This window comes from Ruditapes philippinarum, unplaced genomic scaffold (genome assembly GCF_026571515.1).
Source record: "Ruditapes philippinarum isolate M1 unplaced genomic scaffold, ASM2657151v2 ctg4395_1_1_1_1, whole genome shotgun sequence".
NCBI lineage: Eukaryota > Metazoa > Mollusca > Bivalvia > Venerida > Veneridae > Ruditapes > Ruditapes philippinarum.
Window position 1 is genome coordinate 38,307 of NW_026851807.1, and position 17,841 is coordinate 56,147.

General features: G+C 34.3%; 1 protein-coding gene across 1 annotated transcript; it reads right to left on the minus strand.

Moving 5' to 3' along the window:
• Positions 1–7,569: 7,569 nt before the first annotated feature.
• On the minus strand, positions 7,570–14,508 carry LOC132740237 (uncharacterized). Its single transcript, XM_060728104.1, has 7 exons — positions 14,291–14,508; positions 13,948–14,087; positions 12,234–12,398; positions 10,141–10,260; positions 9,417–9,549; positions 8,391–8,599; positions 7,570–7,973 (listed from the first exon to the last, which is right to left on the minus strand). Exons 2-7 carry the CDS (start codon positions 14,065–14,067, stop codon positions 7,710–7,712), a joined length of 1,011 nt encoding a protein of 336 aa, XP_060584087.1. The 5' UTR covers positions 14,068–14,087; positions 14,291–14,508; the 3' UTR covers positions 7,570–7,709.
• Between the last annotated feature and the right edge of the window lie 3,333 nt (positions 14,509–17,841).

Below are 17,841 nucleotides of genomic sequence, written 5' to 3' on the forward strand. Positions count from 1 at the left end.
TTCAATATTGTTCAGATTTTCTTGGAGTTAATTCTTCTGTAAATGATTGTATGGCTTTGGGAGAATGTTCTAGACTTCCACTGTGTGTATTGTGTCCGAAAAGTTTATGTTAGAAAAGCTGAATTTTGTTGTTCAAGTCACAAGTTATTAACTGAAACTGGTCGAAATCTTGGTCTTCCAATTAAGTTACGAACTACTGAAGATGAATTTCATGTAATAAATGCAGACACGAACGACAGCAGTTATAACATTAGATATGAGTATGAATATTTTTGTAATTCAATGAATTGTTCCGATAATGATAAAATAAAATCGATTGCTTTTTGTACAGCCATAATTAAACATGAAATGTATAATAACATGACACAACCTTAAATGTATGATGTTATGTCAAATTCGCTGTATTATAAGACCGGAAGCCTTTATTTACAAATAAAAGTATTGTTGTTTTGTCCCAGAGTGAGAAAAACGTCCGGTCTGACCAGGACTCGAACATTTAACCCTCCGAATACCGCTCTGCGGGACCGTCGACTGAGTATTCCTGCCGCTTACACATCTTCTCCCCTAAACAGTGAACATTTCTAAAGCTTGACACAACTATGTTTTCGAGTGTTTTGCAGAGAATGCATGTTAGGGAAACTGAGTGATAGTATGCTGGATCACCTTTTTTGTTAACATGACATGCATTTGCACTGGTCCAGTTGTAGGAAATATTGCCGGTGGTCAGACACATTTGACAGAGACAGTGTCAGCAATCTTTTTAGCTCCTTCACGACATTTGATCTTAGTTGTCAAGGCCAGCAGCTTTGTTGGAATTGAGGTTGACCAAGAGCTTTGATACACCTGAATTACTAATGATGATGTCACTCATTTGGGGTATTGACGATACTGGGGTCCAGGAGTCTCATTTGTTATATGCATGTCTCATACAGAGAGGGCGGTATTACTGGTGTGAAAACTGGTATCCGGACAATTCCCCTCCCGGACGATTCCCCTCCCAGTAAATTTGAATGTTTTTTCACAACCCGGACATTTCCCCTCCCGTTATTTTTTTACGACGGACAATTCCCCTCCCGTTCTTTTATCAACCCGGACAATTCCCCTCCCGTTCTTTTAACAACCCGGACAATTCCCCTCCCGCTGTTGTCAGAGCGGACAATTTCCCTCCCGTGGCTGTTGAATATATATATTATATAATATTGTTTAATTGAAAGGTATATACATTTTTGCAGCGGCAAAACAATAAAAGAACAATTGATAAGAACAAAAAAGCAATTAAGCTTGCAAAGAATATATTATACACATGTTATAGTAAATTGAACTGTCATCATCGTCATTATGATTAGAAAATGATATTCATATCCATATTGAATCAGTACATGAAGTCCTTACACAAAATATCAGCGATCATTTTGATTTTATATATGATTGAACACATTTGTAGGAATATTCTCCTTCATTTTTAATTGGTTTAACTTTTGCAATCAATGACACATTTAATTAAGGGCGGCAATGATTAAAGATTTTTTATTGACAGTTTGTTTATCTTAAGCAGCGGCGGCAATGATTAAAGGCGGTATAATGTCACTTTTGTGAAATAATGATTGTTAAAAGTTCCGATCTTTAACAGTTTATTGTTAAGAGTAAAAACTGTCATCTTTAATAAGAATGGTTATAGATTTTTTATACGCAATGTGAAAAAACGGGAGGGGAACTGCCCGCTCTGCTAAAAAAATGGGAGGGGAATTGTCCGCTCTGCTAAATTAACGGGAGGGGAAAAGTCCGCCCTATTAAAATAACGGGAGGGGAAATGTCCGGGTTGTGAAAATAATATGGAAGGGGAATCGTCCGGGAGGGGGATTGTCCGGGATTCGTGAAAACTGACTGAAATTATTTTTGCTCTTCAATTCCTTATGCTAATACACAGGACCTGTGAAATAATCTAGCAGAGCATTGTGAAATATAGAGTAAGAATGCTCTGTGGCTAAGGAATCTAGCGGAGCATTCTTAAACATAGTGCAAATAATTCTCTGATACAATGCTCAGCTGGCAGGGCAATCTAGTAGAACATTTTGAAATACAGAGTAAAAAATCTCTGCTGGAATGCTAAGCTTATTAAGCAATCTAGCAAGGCATTCTTACATAAAGTGTTAAAATGCTTTGCTGGAATGCTCAGCTGGCTAAGCCATCAAGCGGGATATTCTTAAATATTGAGCAAGAAATGGTCTGCTTCAGTGCTTAGCTGATAACGCAATCTAGCATAGAATTTTGAAATAAAATGTAAATATGCTCTGCTGGAATGCTCATCTGACAAAGCTATATAACAAAGCATTTTTAAATAAAGTATAAAAATGCTCCGCTGAAATCCGACCTGGCAAAGCAATCCAGCGGATTATTCTTTGAACATATAGTGCAATAAATGTTCTGCTTTAATGCCGAGCTGGCAGAGCAATCTTGCGGGGCATTCCTAAAATTAGTTTAGAATTTTTCTGCGGGATTGCTCAGCTGGCAGAGCAATCGTTGAGAGCATTTTGAAATATAGAGTAAAAATTCTCTGCTAGAATGCTCAACTGGCAGAGCATTTCAAATACCACTACGGCAATTAAAATAGTAACGATTATAGCATTTAATCACATATTTTATCGCAAACAAAGGTTGTTTGAACAGCCGGCTGTGTAATTAACACCTGTCACACAAGTTGTTCGCAGCCAGATAATGTGTGAAAAATGTATCGAGATAGAAGGTGTCAAAATAATCGAACGACTTCGACTTATTTGTGGTAAATTGCACTGTATTTACTTTATATGGACCACGAAAAAACTTCGACACATCAAAAAATTCGACACATAAAATCCCGACTCATAAATAGGTTTTTATAGGGAATAAATAGGGGGAAAATCGGGACTTTCATTTTTCTTCGACACATCGAGAAAATCGACTAATCGAAGTTCGACTCATAGAAGTTCTACTGTATTTTCGGATAGGAAAAGTATTCGGTAAAGAAACTAAAGCAAAACTAGTTCGGACAAAGATGTGTTTCCTGAAAAAAGACTCTGATTTCGATATATTTCTTATCAATTGAGCATAGTAGTGGATAACAATATTTTGGATGATTTCTATATACTAAAACAAGAATGACAAGTTAAGTTGTTGTAAACTCTTTATATTAATCGGACAAACAAACAGACGGCTAGGATAACAAAACAGAATAAAATTACAACGAAATATAATAATAAATAAAATGTTAGATGTACAAAATAAAAAGCATATAGAATATATACCAGACAAAACTTTTTTTTTTCATAAATATATTTCGTGTCAAATGCTCATAATTATATAGCCGTATCGGTCAAAGTAACAAATCTGTTTTTTTTTTCTATAGATAGAATTTCAAGCTTCATTTAGTACATATAAAGTGACATATAACAAAATCCACTATATTAACACCCGTATTAAAGTTACACTTAAAACAAATATAAATACAAATACATGTACAGTATACAATTCTATAAAAAATTTGTAGACACAAAATCTAGAAAAATATCGTTCGCCCTATTACACGAGACATAAACAGTAAAACTATGGATATTCTATTTAATGAGTGTAATATAATTTTAGTACAGAATCTACATGTACAAATTATTCGTAGAATGAAAAAAGAATATATGAGCCGCGTCACGACAAAACCAACGTAATGCGTTTGCGACCAGCATGGATCCAGACCAGCCTGCGCATCCGCGCAGTCTTATCAGGATCCATGCTGTTCGCTATCAGTTTCTCTACTTGTTGTAGGTTTGTAAGTGGACAGCATGGATCCTGATCATGCTGGTCGCAAACGCATTATGTTGGTTTTGTCGTGGAGCGGCTCACATATACCTCGTCTAAATGAGCTCCACTGAGGTATTGATGCCTAGAAAATGTAAGATATACAAAAAATCTTACACAGATCAGCTTGGACACTGCAAATGAAAATGGAAATTTTTATATAAAGAACAATAAAAAGACAATATTGAAATATACTCAGAATCAAAGTAAGAATTGATTTTAGTGCGATTCTTAGTTCGATTTGAGTTAAAAGCGTTTTTAAACGCTATTCATTTTTTAGATCATTTTGCACAATAAAATTGTATATAGAAAATAAAAGTATATTCTGTTAGAACGAATTGACCGAATGACCTGTTTTTATACAAATAATCACGTATACCTACGTTAAAAGGTATAAAAATCTTGAGAAAAAAAAATCTAGTCATGTCACGTCAAAACACCTCAGTGGAGTTCCTTTAGGATATCATTCTAGACATAAAAAATCACTGATCATTACTCTTTAAAAACAGAGAGAAAAAAAATATACGCTTGTATTTATAATACTCAAGAAGAGGCAAAAACAACTTAAATGTAGACAGTTGTATCCGGGCTACAAACTCCAAGCAATAGCGGAAACTTTGACCTTTGGACTTTCAAACCCATTATAAGCGTTACGACTAACAGGAAAAGTCAGCTGTTACCGGAGCAGCACCTACTCCCTATATTTTGGCTCCAAACCGAAACCTAGCATTGCCGAGAAATAGGGCGGGGATTACAAACGACTGGGACATTACAAGATATCAAGAGTCTCCACCGGGCGGGGGCAACGCTCCACGTTTTTACTTTTTCTAAAAGCAAACAAATAAAAGGTACAAGTAAAATGGTTTCCTGCGGGGAATATTTTTGATGATATATAGATATTTCATTTAACTATCGGGTGGGTGGATAAATAAACGTTTGTATCAGGAATATAGTTGACAATAATCGATCAATATAGAAGAAGGCCTTTTGAAACTGGTGACCGTTAATGACCGGAGAAGGTCGAACATAAAACAATTATTTCTTTTTAAGAAAATGATTAAATAGGCCTACCATTTTATGAATAATTCCGAGCAAAAAAAAAAGCAAACACACAAGTTTTCGCAGAAAACATCTCTATTTATTATGGCAGATGCCACTACGAATATTTTAATTTTGTAGATTTTCAGTATAAACAATTTATTGTTTGTAACATTTTGAGATACATATTAAAGAAACATTGTTAATTTTCAAACACATCATTCAAGTTTTTCCACCTTAAACGGTATTATAATTATAGAAAATTAAAAATATCACGTAATAGTTTTTTGTTCTTAATTAGGTGTAATTCTGACTTATTCCATAGAGGATTATCCGTAACGTACCGGCAAACGGTATTTAGCCAGGTTTTCGAAAAGGTCAATTAACCAATCATGTACGGTTTACAGATCACATGCTCCTCCATGTACCGAAAACAGGTCACGTGCTCCTCCATGCCTCAAAAGTTAAACGCGTACCAATACCCTGCGGTCTCCAGACCGCAGGGAATAAAGAAATCTTTCAAAAGAAAATTAAAGGAAAAAAATAGTTTCTCCTTTTTTAACTTCAATAGGTAGGTCTAGTCACCCTTGTTTTGTCCAAGTATGAATCATTTCCATAATGTTCAAAGTTCAATTTTACACGTGGTCCACATTTCAAAGCTGTACATCAGAGGACAAGAAAGTAGATATCTTTGTCAAATTATCAATCTCAGCTGATATAAAAGTTCAATTTTACATCTAAAACTATGATCCAAATCGTATTACTATAGGATAATATAGGAGAATTTCATTAATTTGACCTTGACGGTCAAGGTCAATTAAAAATCAAGGTCACACTTTTATTATTCAAAATGTTTGTTTGGTAGACAGTCTTGTTTTGTCAAAGTATAAATCAAATGGTTCGTACTTAAATAACAAAATTATTACAATTCAACCAAAATTCAATAATTTAACGGTCAATGTCATTTAAAGATCAAGGTCAACTCTACCTTTTAGATGTACTTGACCAAAAGGCTGTTTTGTCCAAATATGCAGATAATCCATAGATTAAATTTTACCAAGTTACAGTCAATTATTGCAAAGATCGGTGAAAATTCAATAATTCAAGGTCAATGTTAAAAATGAGTCATTGTCAATTTGGGTTTGATATACATTTAGGTTTTATCATAGAAATGTCCTGTCTTAATATGAAGTCGATCCATTCATTCATAAGAAAGTTATAGCCAGTTTCAGCACACATAAAATGAAAATTTCAATAATTTGACCTTTAAGATCAAGGTCATTTATGAGTAAGCACAAGGTCTGACTGGTTCAATTGAAGGTCTATCCTAAAAGATTGTTTTGATCAAGTTTGAAGGCAAACCATTCAAAAATAACAAAGTAATAGCATAAATCCAACAAAAATTAGACAGTTTACCTTAAAGGTCAAGGTCATTCATGAATGAAGGCCAAGTTAAAATAGCTACACGAGTTTACAAATTAACAGATCTAAAAACTGGTTACATTTATTCAAAGGTTTTCTGCGTATTTCAAAATATGGTTTTCGAATGTTATTGCATATAGCATATTCGATGTATTACGTCTGCAAAAATACTTTCAAAAATAATAAATTAATGTCAAAGAAAATAAATATATTTAGTTCTTTGGTCAAAAGAAATTCATTGTAACAATTCTGACAGCTTCGTAATATTCCGTCACTTTCCGTTTCTTCTACGATTTATTGATAAGACAGTATCTCCAAAAATATACTGTCGCTTACAGCATTTTAATAGTAATATACGTGTCACCGTTCAGAACTGTTCACTATTTAGGGGAGAAAATGTGTAAGCGGCCGGATGACTCAATCGGTAGAGCCGCGGTACGGTGTTCCGAGGGTCCCGGGTTCGAGTCCCGGTCAGGCTGCACATCTTTCTCACCCTGTGACATTTGGCGCCAAACGGGGACCATGACTGTATATAGCTCAGAGTTAATTCACATTGCTCTATAACTCTGTGAAAATCGAGGACGAATTTCAATATAGCACGGGAGTATGTCACGGTTCAGAACTGTTCACTATTTAGGGGAGAAGATGTGCAAGCGGCCGGATAGTTCAGTCGGTATAGTCGCGTTACGGTATTCCGAGGGTCCCGGGTTCGAGTCCCGGTCAGGCTGCACATCTTTCTCACCCCGTGACATACGGAAAGTGCTGAAATATACCGAACTAAAATATTTGTTACCGTAACTTGATTTATGATAAATGGAAAGTGTTCAAACGTCTTTAAAGGTCTAAATATTAAACAAACGTGAACAAATAAAGCAGTCGCAAAGGCACATGCGAAAGTTGTCTTTGCCGTGTTACATGACAATAAACCTATTAGATTAAGTCTTAATTCGCATTAAAATGAAAACTTAAAGTAGGTAGTGAAATCATGTATCTATACAGATTTTGTTTGTTTGTTTGGTTTTTTTTAAATTTTATAAGGGATTAATTGGAATTAGAAAAAAATGTTCTCTGAAATATATGATAATGCACATAAGAAAATTCTGCAATGGTATTAATCGACAACTAAGTGCAGTATATTCCAAAAAGAAGTACCAATGGAAGCTACATATGCAGGGTTCGGGAGCTTACTTTGGTCACAGAAGTTCGACAAGACAACGCATGTGTATGCACAGTGCATCGAATACAGCCAAACATAAGTAAAATCCCGAAACCTGTCATACCTATGCCATAGTCTTCACTAAGAAAGGGTATCATTGTTGCTGATCTCCGCTCAAGCATATTTTTCCGCAACAACATTAGTTATGACATCTCTGTCTGTAAGGCTGAACTGTGGAACAAACTTTAAGTCAGTATGTAACATTCCATTAACCAATCGAACCAGCAATCCTTTGTTGAAAGTCCACTGTAAGATGTACATGGTCAAGGCCCCTGAGCGTGCGCAGATAGTCAAAGCTGTTTTTCTGTTCTTGTGTTTTGATACCTAAACTATCATATAGTTTCCTGAGGCCTGTACCACGTGCTTTCTCTATGGTACTCAAATATTCCGCTTCCGAGACGACACGTATTTTCTGCGACTCCGATTCTGCGGATTCTCGTATTTCTTTCGCCTGATTTTTTATTTCTGCTACCTAAAATTATATTAATATTAAGTTGAACATTAACTTTTTAGTTTTTTTAACTAACAGCAGTGATGAATGTAAACAGCTATGTTCAAATTTTAAAGAGGATTTTTAATAGAAAATGTATTAACAGTAGGATTTTTATAAAATTTATAAACAGTAGGATTATATTCCTTCTGTAATCTAATGGTATATTCAGGAGTCGATCAGAAGCAAATGTCTTGCGGACAGAGTGACCACTTTCAATACGGAGTTAATTCATGAATTGAAATCCAACTGAGCTACTAAATCAATTAAAACGTCTTCACTCGAAATACATAAATTCAAGGAAAACATTCTTCGCATTGACGCGTTCGTACCGACTACAAGGGAGAGTACTAATATAATAGTTGTCTCCCATTCATATGTTTGACAAAAATATTTTACCTTTCCGTCTGTCTGTTTCCTAATAACGGTTGCATTTTGAATGTGTTTTTCTCTAAGATTCTTCTCCACCAATAGGAGATTTTCCATAAATCTTTCCATGACGTCATTATGAATAACAATGTTGGTCAGCTGGAAGTATTTGACGTCAACATGGAGCGCCAGGTCTGCAAGTTTGCACTTGTCACGTGGTTTACAATGTTTAGGACACGCTGGAAAGACAAATGAAAATATCGCATTTGTAAAGATACCACGTGACATCTTACTCACAGGTTAAAGTTACCTACTCCCATGAGACCCACCCCGAGGATCATCGATACTACAAAAATATCCGTAAATCCCCAATACGAAGTTGATAATCGACCATGTCTGTTTTCTCATAGATTTAAACAAAGTTGAATACCTTTTAATAGGTTTAAGTAATATCAGTAATATGTTTTGTAATAATTGTTTTATTTTGCATTTTGAATAAAGACTTTGAGCTTTAACACGGGGGTGGAACCCCATATGTATCTCAAAAATGAGCATATGTAAAAATTATATGTGAATTTCCGCTGCACCAGATGTGAAGCATAACACCAGATGTGACTGTAAAAATAGGTCAATCGCAGGGTAAATTTTCATCTTTTCAAACATTTATATAAAATTCAATGCATTTTTTAAGAAAATCGAAATGTGATTCTACCCTTCTGACTCTCCTCTATATTACCCATTTTTGTTTTGGATTTCTATGCCGTCTTCATCGAGATATTATTTACGTATTATTACGGACATAGATGGTCCCAGGGACAGCTGTAAAATTCCAAATAGAATAGCAAACAATAATCCATTATTTATGGAACAAATGTGTATCAGATCGGCTTATTATTTTTCTGATTTTTTCCTGATAGATGGGTGTGTTTAGATGAAAAAACTCTGTAACCCAAGGCCGTAAATCCGAATTCCGTTTCAGGACAGAGAAGATATTAGTGTAATTGATCACGTGCTCACGGAGGCTGTAACTGTTGGTAGAATTACAATTTAACATACCGTTCAAGTATGCAGAACAGTCCGGTCTACAGCAGGTGCCCCCAAGCCTCTCCCTCACAGCTTTATATAGAACTCGCTCGATCTCCGGGCGTTTCGTCTTCAATTCAGTGGTGTTATAAACAGGAATAGCACCCTGAAATATTCAATTTGTTTTCAATTTGTTTTCCAAAATACATTCACTGATTAAATATATTCAGTAGACATTCCACAATAGCCCTGTTTGTGAAATATCAAATTGAGAAAGCTTCTCTTGAACTATTCAATATATGGCATATTCAAATATACTGTTAAATTATGAGTGAAACATTCAATGTTAAGATGTTAAACAGTTTATTACTTTTAAATATCTTCAAGTGGTGTTCTTAAATAGTGTTATTTCAACTTAGTTCTGAAATACAAAAGGTATTCAATTCCCATTTCCTAATATGTTCATGGGGTTATAATTTGTATTATAAAACAGAGCGACTTAGATGTTCAAGTGTGCGTAACATCCGTTATTCATATTTGTTGTTGTCTTGTGTTTCAGGCTGAGAATGCATTAGTCTGACGGTTGCATATAAAGCTGAAATGGCTTGGTTCAGTTCAGTTACACGTTGATATCTAGCATACGCAAATCGCGCTGGCAGTGCATATCTGATAAGCCCCACACATCTTTTCCTTGAATTTTTGTCTCAGCATGTAATTTTTTTTCTCAGATTTTGCAGATGAACATTGGATACACTACCTTGATAGCATCGACAGCACTCCTTTTCATCACATCTTCGTAATAAACATCATACGCCGTATGCAGCAGCGGAAGTTCATCCTTGCGTAGGAAGTATTGAGCATGCGCAGTAATGGATACCTGAAAAAAGAACGCAATACGATGAGCGCAGTATCATGAAAATCTAAAACAAACATGTAGGAGGCAAACGAGAATACATAGCACCTTATGGACCATTGGTTCTAAATATCATAAATTAAGATAGCATCATGGACTATTTTCTTTGACCCCCTTCCTTGTCTAAGGCAACTTATGATAAAGCTGCATACGCTGCAAATTTCTTTTCTAATGCAATTCATACGCTCTGTACATTTTCAAAGAATCGTAAGTAGGCATTGTGTTGGATATATTTTGAAAACGTATTTATGCATCTGACTTATGAAAACTTTTCCCAGTTAACCACCGTTTTCCCTCTAGAATAAAGCTATATCTGGCTGCCTGTAACTTTAGTTTGAATCTTTTTAATGCGAGCCTTGTTTTATCAAAGCCTCGTTTGTTATGCATGTAAATGAAGAAGTGGATGAATGCTTTTGATATTTATCATTGCGAAGATATTACAAAGCGTGAAATGCGTCGACATCTTTACTATCGATTTCTCTATCAATAACCATTACTGACTCACGGGTCTGTTAATCAACCTTTATTTCACACTGCAGAATATCTCAAATTTGTTTTCTTTCTTTTTTCTTCTCTTTCTTTTCTTTATACTTTTTGTTTGTTTGTTTGTTTAATTTTCATTATCAGTTTACAAGAATTAGTCAGCTAACGGTACAGAGTCTTGTCGGACTGCAGGCTGGTCAGGCTCTGTATAGTGTACTGTTAGCGAAAGCTAATCACGTTCATTTTAAGCCTAAGGGTTAAATAACATAAGCACACATATCAGAAATCAAAACATATGCCATCAAGAATCTTTGTGTCCGAGTTTATTCAATTTTTGTAATTCCGTATTTTTCCGAATGAGACATCCACTTTCGGAAAGTTGTGCGTAATGACAATATTACAAAGAAATGAAAACATTGTCAAAATTTTCTCTATCCCATACTGCATGGGTAGATATACTATATATATTTACATGTATTATTGAACTACGCTCGCCTTTACATTGGCCAATTTCTGTACAAATATAATTCCTATGAATCTATCACACAGTCACACAATTGTTCGAGTTGGAATAAAAAAAACTTAGCGCATACACAAATTTTTTTAGTACGGTATCCAGGCCTCTCTGGCGAGAAAAATAAATGATAAATGACAGACAATCGAAAAATGTCGAAATTTCTTGTTCGAAATGAGTTGCAGGACTTGAATAACAATTGTAGTTTAAATTACATTTAATGATTTACTGCCGATTGCAATCGTATACAAATCAATATATGGATATAGAATATGCATGACAATGTGGAAACGTAATAGAATCAGAATTAATATTTAAAAATTTGTTTTCATTAAAAGGCTTTGTTAAAAATTTAATACATGTACTTTTTGAGCTGGTGTTTGTCACGTGCTCTGTACAAGGATAAATAATTGATTCCAGGACCGAACGCTGCTTCCAAGCATTGGGCATCATAGGGAGAACCTCCGGTAAGTAATTATCCAGAGGTCGCTAAAGTTCGATTCTCGGGCGAGTCGAAATTTCTCCACGACAATTGATCTCCAACATAAAGTCTAATTCAACGCAGATTTAGTAATCATGTGACTTTAGAGGTCGGTCACTTGCAAAGAAATTAGTATTTCCAGCAAAACCTTGTTAGTTGATCTACCACCAATATATGACTAAATATGTTTAAAATCGGCGTAAAAATAAGATACGAATACCTGTTTTGTTAAGCAACTGACTTCATACATATGTATCGATTGCTGAAGTTCGAATCAATTACCTATCACGTTTCCGAATTACCCTCGAAATGCTGAGGGTTTTATTCCCTGTAAGAGGGCTATCCAACTAGTAGACGAGGAGTGGTTCTACATTGGGATAGAGAGTGGGTTATATTTCGTCATAAAATCTGGACCTAAGAGATAATTAATGTGCTAGTTTGACTGTAAAGATGACTTACCTCTAATTTATCTCGAGTAAATACCCGGAAGTTGACTAGATCCAGAAACTGGGCATCTGCTTTGAAAACCTTAAATTCATAATCCGGGCCTAGAAAGTATTTACCTCCCGAATAAACCATACTCGTGTCAACAGACCCCGTACTCTTTTGTCGCCGGAAACCGTACTGAAAAATGAAATAATGTATAAAGTATCAGGATGGCGAACCATTGGACACATTTAGACAAAGTGTAAAGAGGGAAACGTGTGTATTCTACAAATAAAATCTGGAAAAGTTGTGACCTCTTGGATCAAATGAAAATACCATATTTTTTTTAAAATTGCAGATTCGGTTCGATTGAGTCTGTTCATGAGAGATGATGGAGAGATTATGTAAATTTGTAGCATCTCTCACGAACCTTTAAGCTGGTATTCAATCTTGAATTATACACAACAATGTAATGGAATCAATTATACTGCCTGATACGGGTAGGTTTGTTTAAGTATCGTTTTTATATTGAATAATTTTTAAAGAAGTGTAAAGGCTGTTGCCAGATTGTTGTATAATCTCTCTAATAATCCATAGAAATCTAAATGACGAGTTTAAGGAAACGATTTATTTTAGAAATTGATTGATTTTTAATGGCAAATTTATACACTTGATTTAAAGATATGTTATTTAATATTAAAGGCACAAAAATGGGCACGCCTCCCATAAGTAGTTAATATAAACTGTTTAATCAATTACCATATATACACGCCTTTTGACGCCACCTTCCCCCCCCCCCCCAAACCCATTTGATGTTTCAAATGGTGAAAAATGTCTTATTTAAGCCCCGAACACTTGATTTTGTGAGAGAAATGTGGTTGCCTCAGGTCGATCTTAACGCTTCTTTTGAGACGTTGCAGCACTTTGAAATCAGTGTTGATGGGAAAATATCAACGCAAAATAGTGAGTTTTGACAATTTTGAGATGTCCAATCGTTGCCATGGTAACAGGAAATTTAAGACTCGGTCCAGTCAGCATTTGTGCTAAGTTTGATTAGTATTGAAACATTTTATATAGTTTCATAGCAATTTTAAATTGTAACGGGATACTTTTCACAATGAAAACAGCCATTTTTCACAAATGTTCATGCGGTAATGGGTTAAATTAGAGTCACCCCCGGTTATTGGCGCATACACTGAAGAGTCTTTAAAATTGACCTTTACTATCTAAATGCCAACGTAACGCCAGAATACCATGCATACTATCGATTACAATGTATATCATTAACTTAAAAGAACAATTTTGTTCCAACTTATATTACAGCACATTATTTAAGTTTTTAGTAATGTATATACTGAGATTTTAGAATACTGCACGTTTGTAACTAACAAAAAATTTAAGATTCCCGACAGGATATGGCCTTATACATAACAGGTTCTTTGCAACTTAAATCTCGCCTAGTGTTTTGGATGATATTTCAAAACATACCTTTTTATACGGCCATATAGTCTGAACTAGTACATCAAAATTCTTTATAAGTAATAATATTCACTGAATTAAATTTAATTATGTGAAAATGAAAGTTTGTTAATTATATAGAGTTCTGCTTGAGAGAACAATAACCTCTTATTACTTAATAAGCACTTAATGAGCACAACTCTATGCCATTTATCGTAAACTACATATATATATGTATTTATTGAAGTTAGAAATTGCAAAATGAAGTAGTAACATGCAGTCTGCCTACCTCGTTGTATTCCAAAGTCACAAAACTCATAGGCAACACAATAACAAGTACAAATCCGACAACTGCAACCACTATACCTATCAGGTAAAACAGACACTTGTTCTCCCCAACACCCGGCATCGTTCAATCCACTTTATATCCTGAATTTAACAAAGTACATGTACATGTAGTAATTATCACAGCAAAGAAAATGGTTGGTTAGGATAGTTTAAAAATACACAATTCATATAATATAGTATTACAGTTACAATTAAAGAGAAAAGAAGCAAGCTGTTTACATATGTGTAAATATACTGAATAAACTTACTCGTAGCGGTGAAAATATAAACATGTAGTACTATACCTTTTCTCAATCTCTCTCACCATCTTCAACGAAGCGATCTGAGAAAATGCTAAAAATAACCTAAATGTTCCACAGCTTCTAGTTAATGTGAATCGTGTGTGTATTTATCGATTAAAAGATGTTTCTCCAGCGAATGTTAAAAGTATTGGCAAAAATGTTATAGAGCATGAGTGCCTTTATTAACAGAAAAACAACACATTTATATATATGATACCACAGTGTAGGAAATTTCATATTCTATTGAGAGGTTTTCTGTTAAATAGTCAATTATGGACCGCTTCTTCCGATGACAAATTTGGCTTAACATGCTTTAGATAAATTCTACAACATTCCCATTGAAATAATAAATAGCAAAAGGGTTGCGCCCAAGTTTTTTCAACATTAGCTATTGGCCTTCACCAAAGAAAATTGGATATATTTTTTTTTTATTTTTCAAAAAATGATGGCAAAAAGAGAAATTGTAACATACGTATGTATATATGCATAAGCATATATAAAAGGAAGCACACTATATATTTTAATACCAGAAAAATAATGCCAAAAGAAAAATAATACAGCAAATAAAAAAAGTAAAAAAAAAAGAAGAAAAAAATCAATCATCAAGTTGTATTGACCTTTGACGACGCGGCCCGTTGCTATGAAAAATCGTTCGGAAGTAGTATTTTCTCGCGCATGGGCAATCTGCGTATCGCCCAACATAGAAAAATAGTAGAAGTTAATAGACAATTCCGAGTTAGTTTAAGGTAAAAGGTAGAAAATTATATGAAATAGCGAAAAATAAAAAGATGCCTTTAATTTATAGCTTTGTGACCAAGCTTGGGAAAAGATGGTTGTTTAAGGATCACGGACCTGACGTTGACATTGTTGTAAAATAAATAGGAAATATATCTATTAGCAAATAAAGAGGTCAACTTATTATTTATTTTTTTGCAGAAGTTCATGTAAAAACTAAAGAAATTTTTAAAGATCCTGTAAATCAAATTTTTATGGTTTTATATCAAAAATTCATAAAATACCCACAGATACAAGTCCGATTTTATCTTTAATGATTTTTTAAAGCAGCAATTATTTCTTAAACGAACATGCAAAAAAAAATACGTTATACCAAACAAAACCTGTTTAGGTACTGCGATCATGTCAGGATTTTTTATATTTCAGCAAAACACAATAAAATCAACAGTAACATATATATACATTGAAATAAAAGTAGAAATTCAAAATTTTGAATAATTTGGTTTGCTTCAGACTTATTTCTTATAACTATAAGAAGCCCATGGTTCAGGGGTAACACGCTCGTTATTGATGCGAGAGATCTAGAGTTCAAATCCAAGTTAAAGCAACTGATTTTTATGTGTCTTTTTAGCCACGATATGCATAGACAATGGCGGTCATAAAAATGTACAAAAATGAAATAATAATACAGTCAGAAACTCTGGTCATGCAAAACTCAAACTGTTATAGTAAATAAAAAAAACTACGTGGTAAAAGTTTTGGAACTTGTTTATAGCGAGCCCGAAGGGCCTGCTCGCAAAGCGAGCTTTACGGTAACGCGAGTACCTGCTAAGTGATGGTTTTGAAAACTTTCGTCCGAAGTACCGAGTTGGACATATCGCAACTTTTCGAATTACAAGATAACGATAAAAGCCTATGTACTCTGATTGAAAACGGAAGCGTAGACTGGTATCCTGCGCAATTATATAGGAACCATAATAGAAAGGGAGAACCAGAATAAACGGAAGCAGTGTATAAAAAACCGAATGACAATTTTAAAACGGAAAATGTAAAATAAAAATGAACGATTATTTTAAACTATTTTACGTTTAAAGAAAATCGAGCTCGCTTTAAGGCTTTGCCTTTTTCATATTATATGATTATATGAAGATATTTTTTTACCACATCACAAGTTTTATTAGATTTCCTACATACTAACGCTGATTTAAGTTTTTTTAAAAGAATGCGCATGCATTTACCTAAGATGAAAAAGTAAAACACAATGTATACTTATTACTTACAGTCACTTTGTAAATTGTATATGTCCAAAATGAAAACAAAGACATAGATAATTTCTTCAAAAAAAATTAATGTTTCATATGCAAAGATAATTCCTTTAAATATGCCATGGTGAATGAAATTTGAGCAAAAGTTCAAAGATGGGATGCGGCACTAAAAACGAATAAAAGCGGGGTGGTGAAATTTTGTAAGATTTCTAAGATTTCAAAAATAAATATCTTGTAGTACCTATATATAGATAAAGATTTATTATCAGTGATCATAAGGGTCCATAATCCTTATGGTCCAATCGTTAAATATACTTTTTCTTACCACAGTGTCTGTTTGTAAATACTATTTTAATATTAACTGAAATAAATAAACAAAGAAAATCGGTAAATTCTAAATAATAATGTTATATAAATTAATCAAATAAATGTAAAGTCATAACTATTAAGAGAATGACTGTTAGAATGGAGCGGGACAGGTTCAAAGCAAACGGCAGAAGTTAAGAATATTTAATACACTTGTTACTATATATAGTAACAAAATTGCCTATGATTTCAACTAATTATGAGTGTCACGTGACCTATTATGAGTTTGCGGCCCGGGGCCGAGAACTAGTTACCAGCCCGCAGAACATATGCACGTGCACAAACTGAAACAATGACGTCATATTTTACGTCATGAAACAGTTAAAGTAGGTTGACAGCATATCGTATTTAGTACAAACACATTTTTGTTACTGTTGAAATTTGAAGAAATAATACGACAAATTCAATCCGAAAAAAAATGAAAATAAAACTTGCTTCTTTGAACAGACAAACAGTAAACATCTCTGTACAGAACACAAGAATTTCAACCAAAGAACTTCAAAGTAGATTTCTATTTGTTGTTGTTGTTTTTTGTTTTTCTTTTTTAAAAATGCTACTATTAGATCTACCAAGTGTATTAAAGACATTAATACACGTCAGAGTAGGGCCGGGAGGTGATTATCAGCCCTGAATGAATAATGGCCCTCGGGCTAAAGCCCTCGGGTCCATTATTCATTTTGCGGGCCGATTATCACCCTCCGGCCCTCTCCTGCCGTGTATTAACCTCTTATTAAAAGCACAAATGGACATCTTTCTCACATTGTAACATAATAACACAACAGACAAAACAATAGGACAAAATTTGAGTGACCGGTCAGTGTTCAAAACCATGGCCATAATCGCATCTTAAAATTACTCTTTCAAGTGGGCTATCTAATTTGATTCGCCCAATCGGCGGAAAACATGAAATAAGATTTTTTGTGACCAAGGGTGACCTCGACATATCAATTACGTACATTCCACCTATTCAAGATTTCAAGATTTTATTCAAAACCAAGGCATATGATATATGCATAAGGTTATGATAGATCACAGTTATTCAATTTAGTAGTTGTATGCCTCCTTTCCGCCAAACTTCGGAGTATTTTGACAATCGGAACATCTCGGTTATTATCAAAAATATTCTTATCCGGAGTTTGGCGGAAAGGGACGAGAAGTTGCGATGAAATTGTATGGGCAGCCATCTTG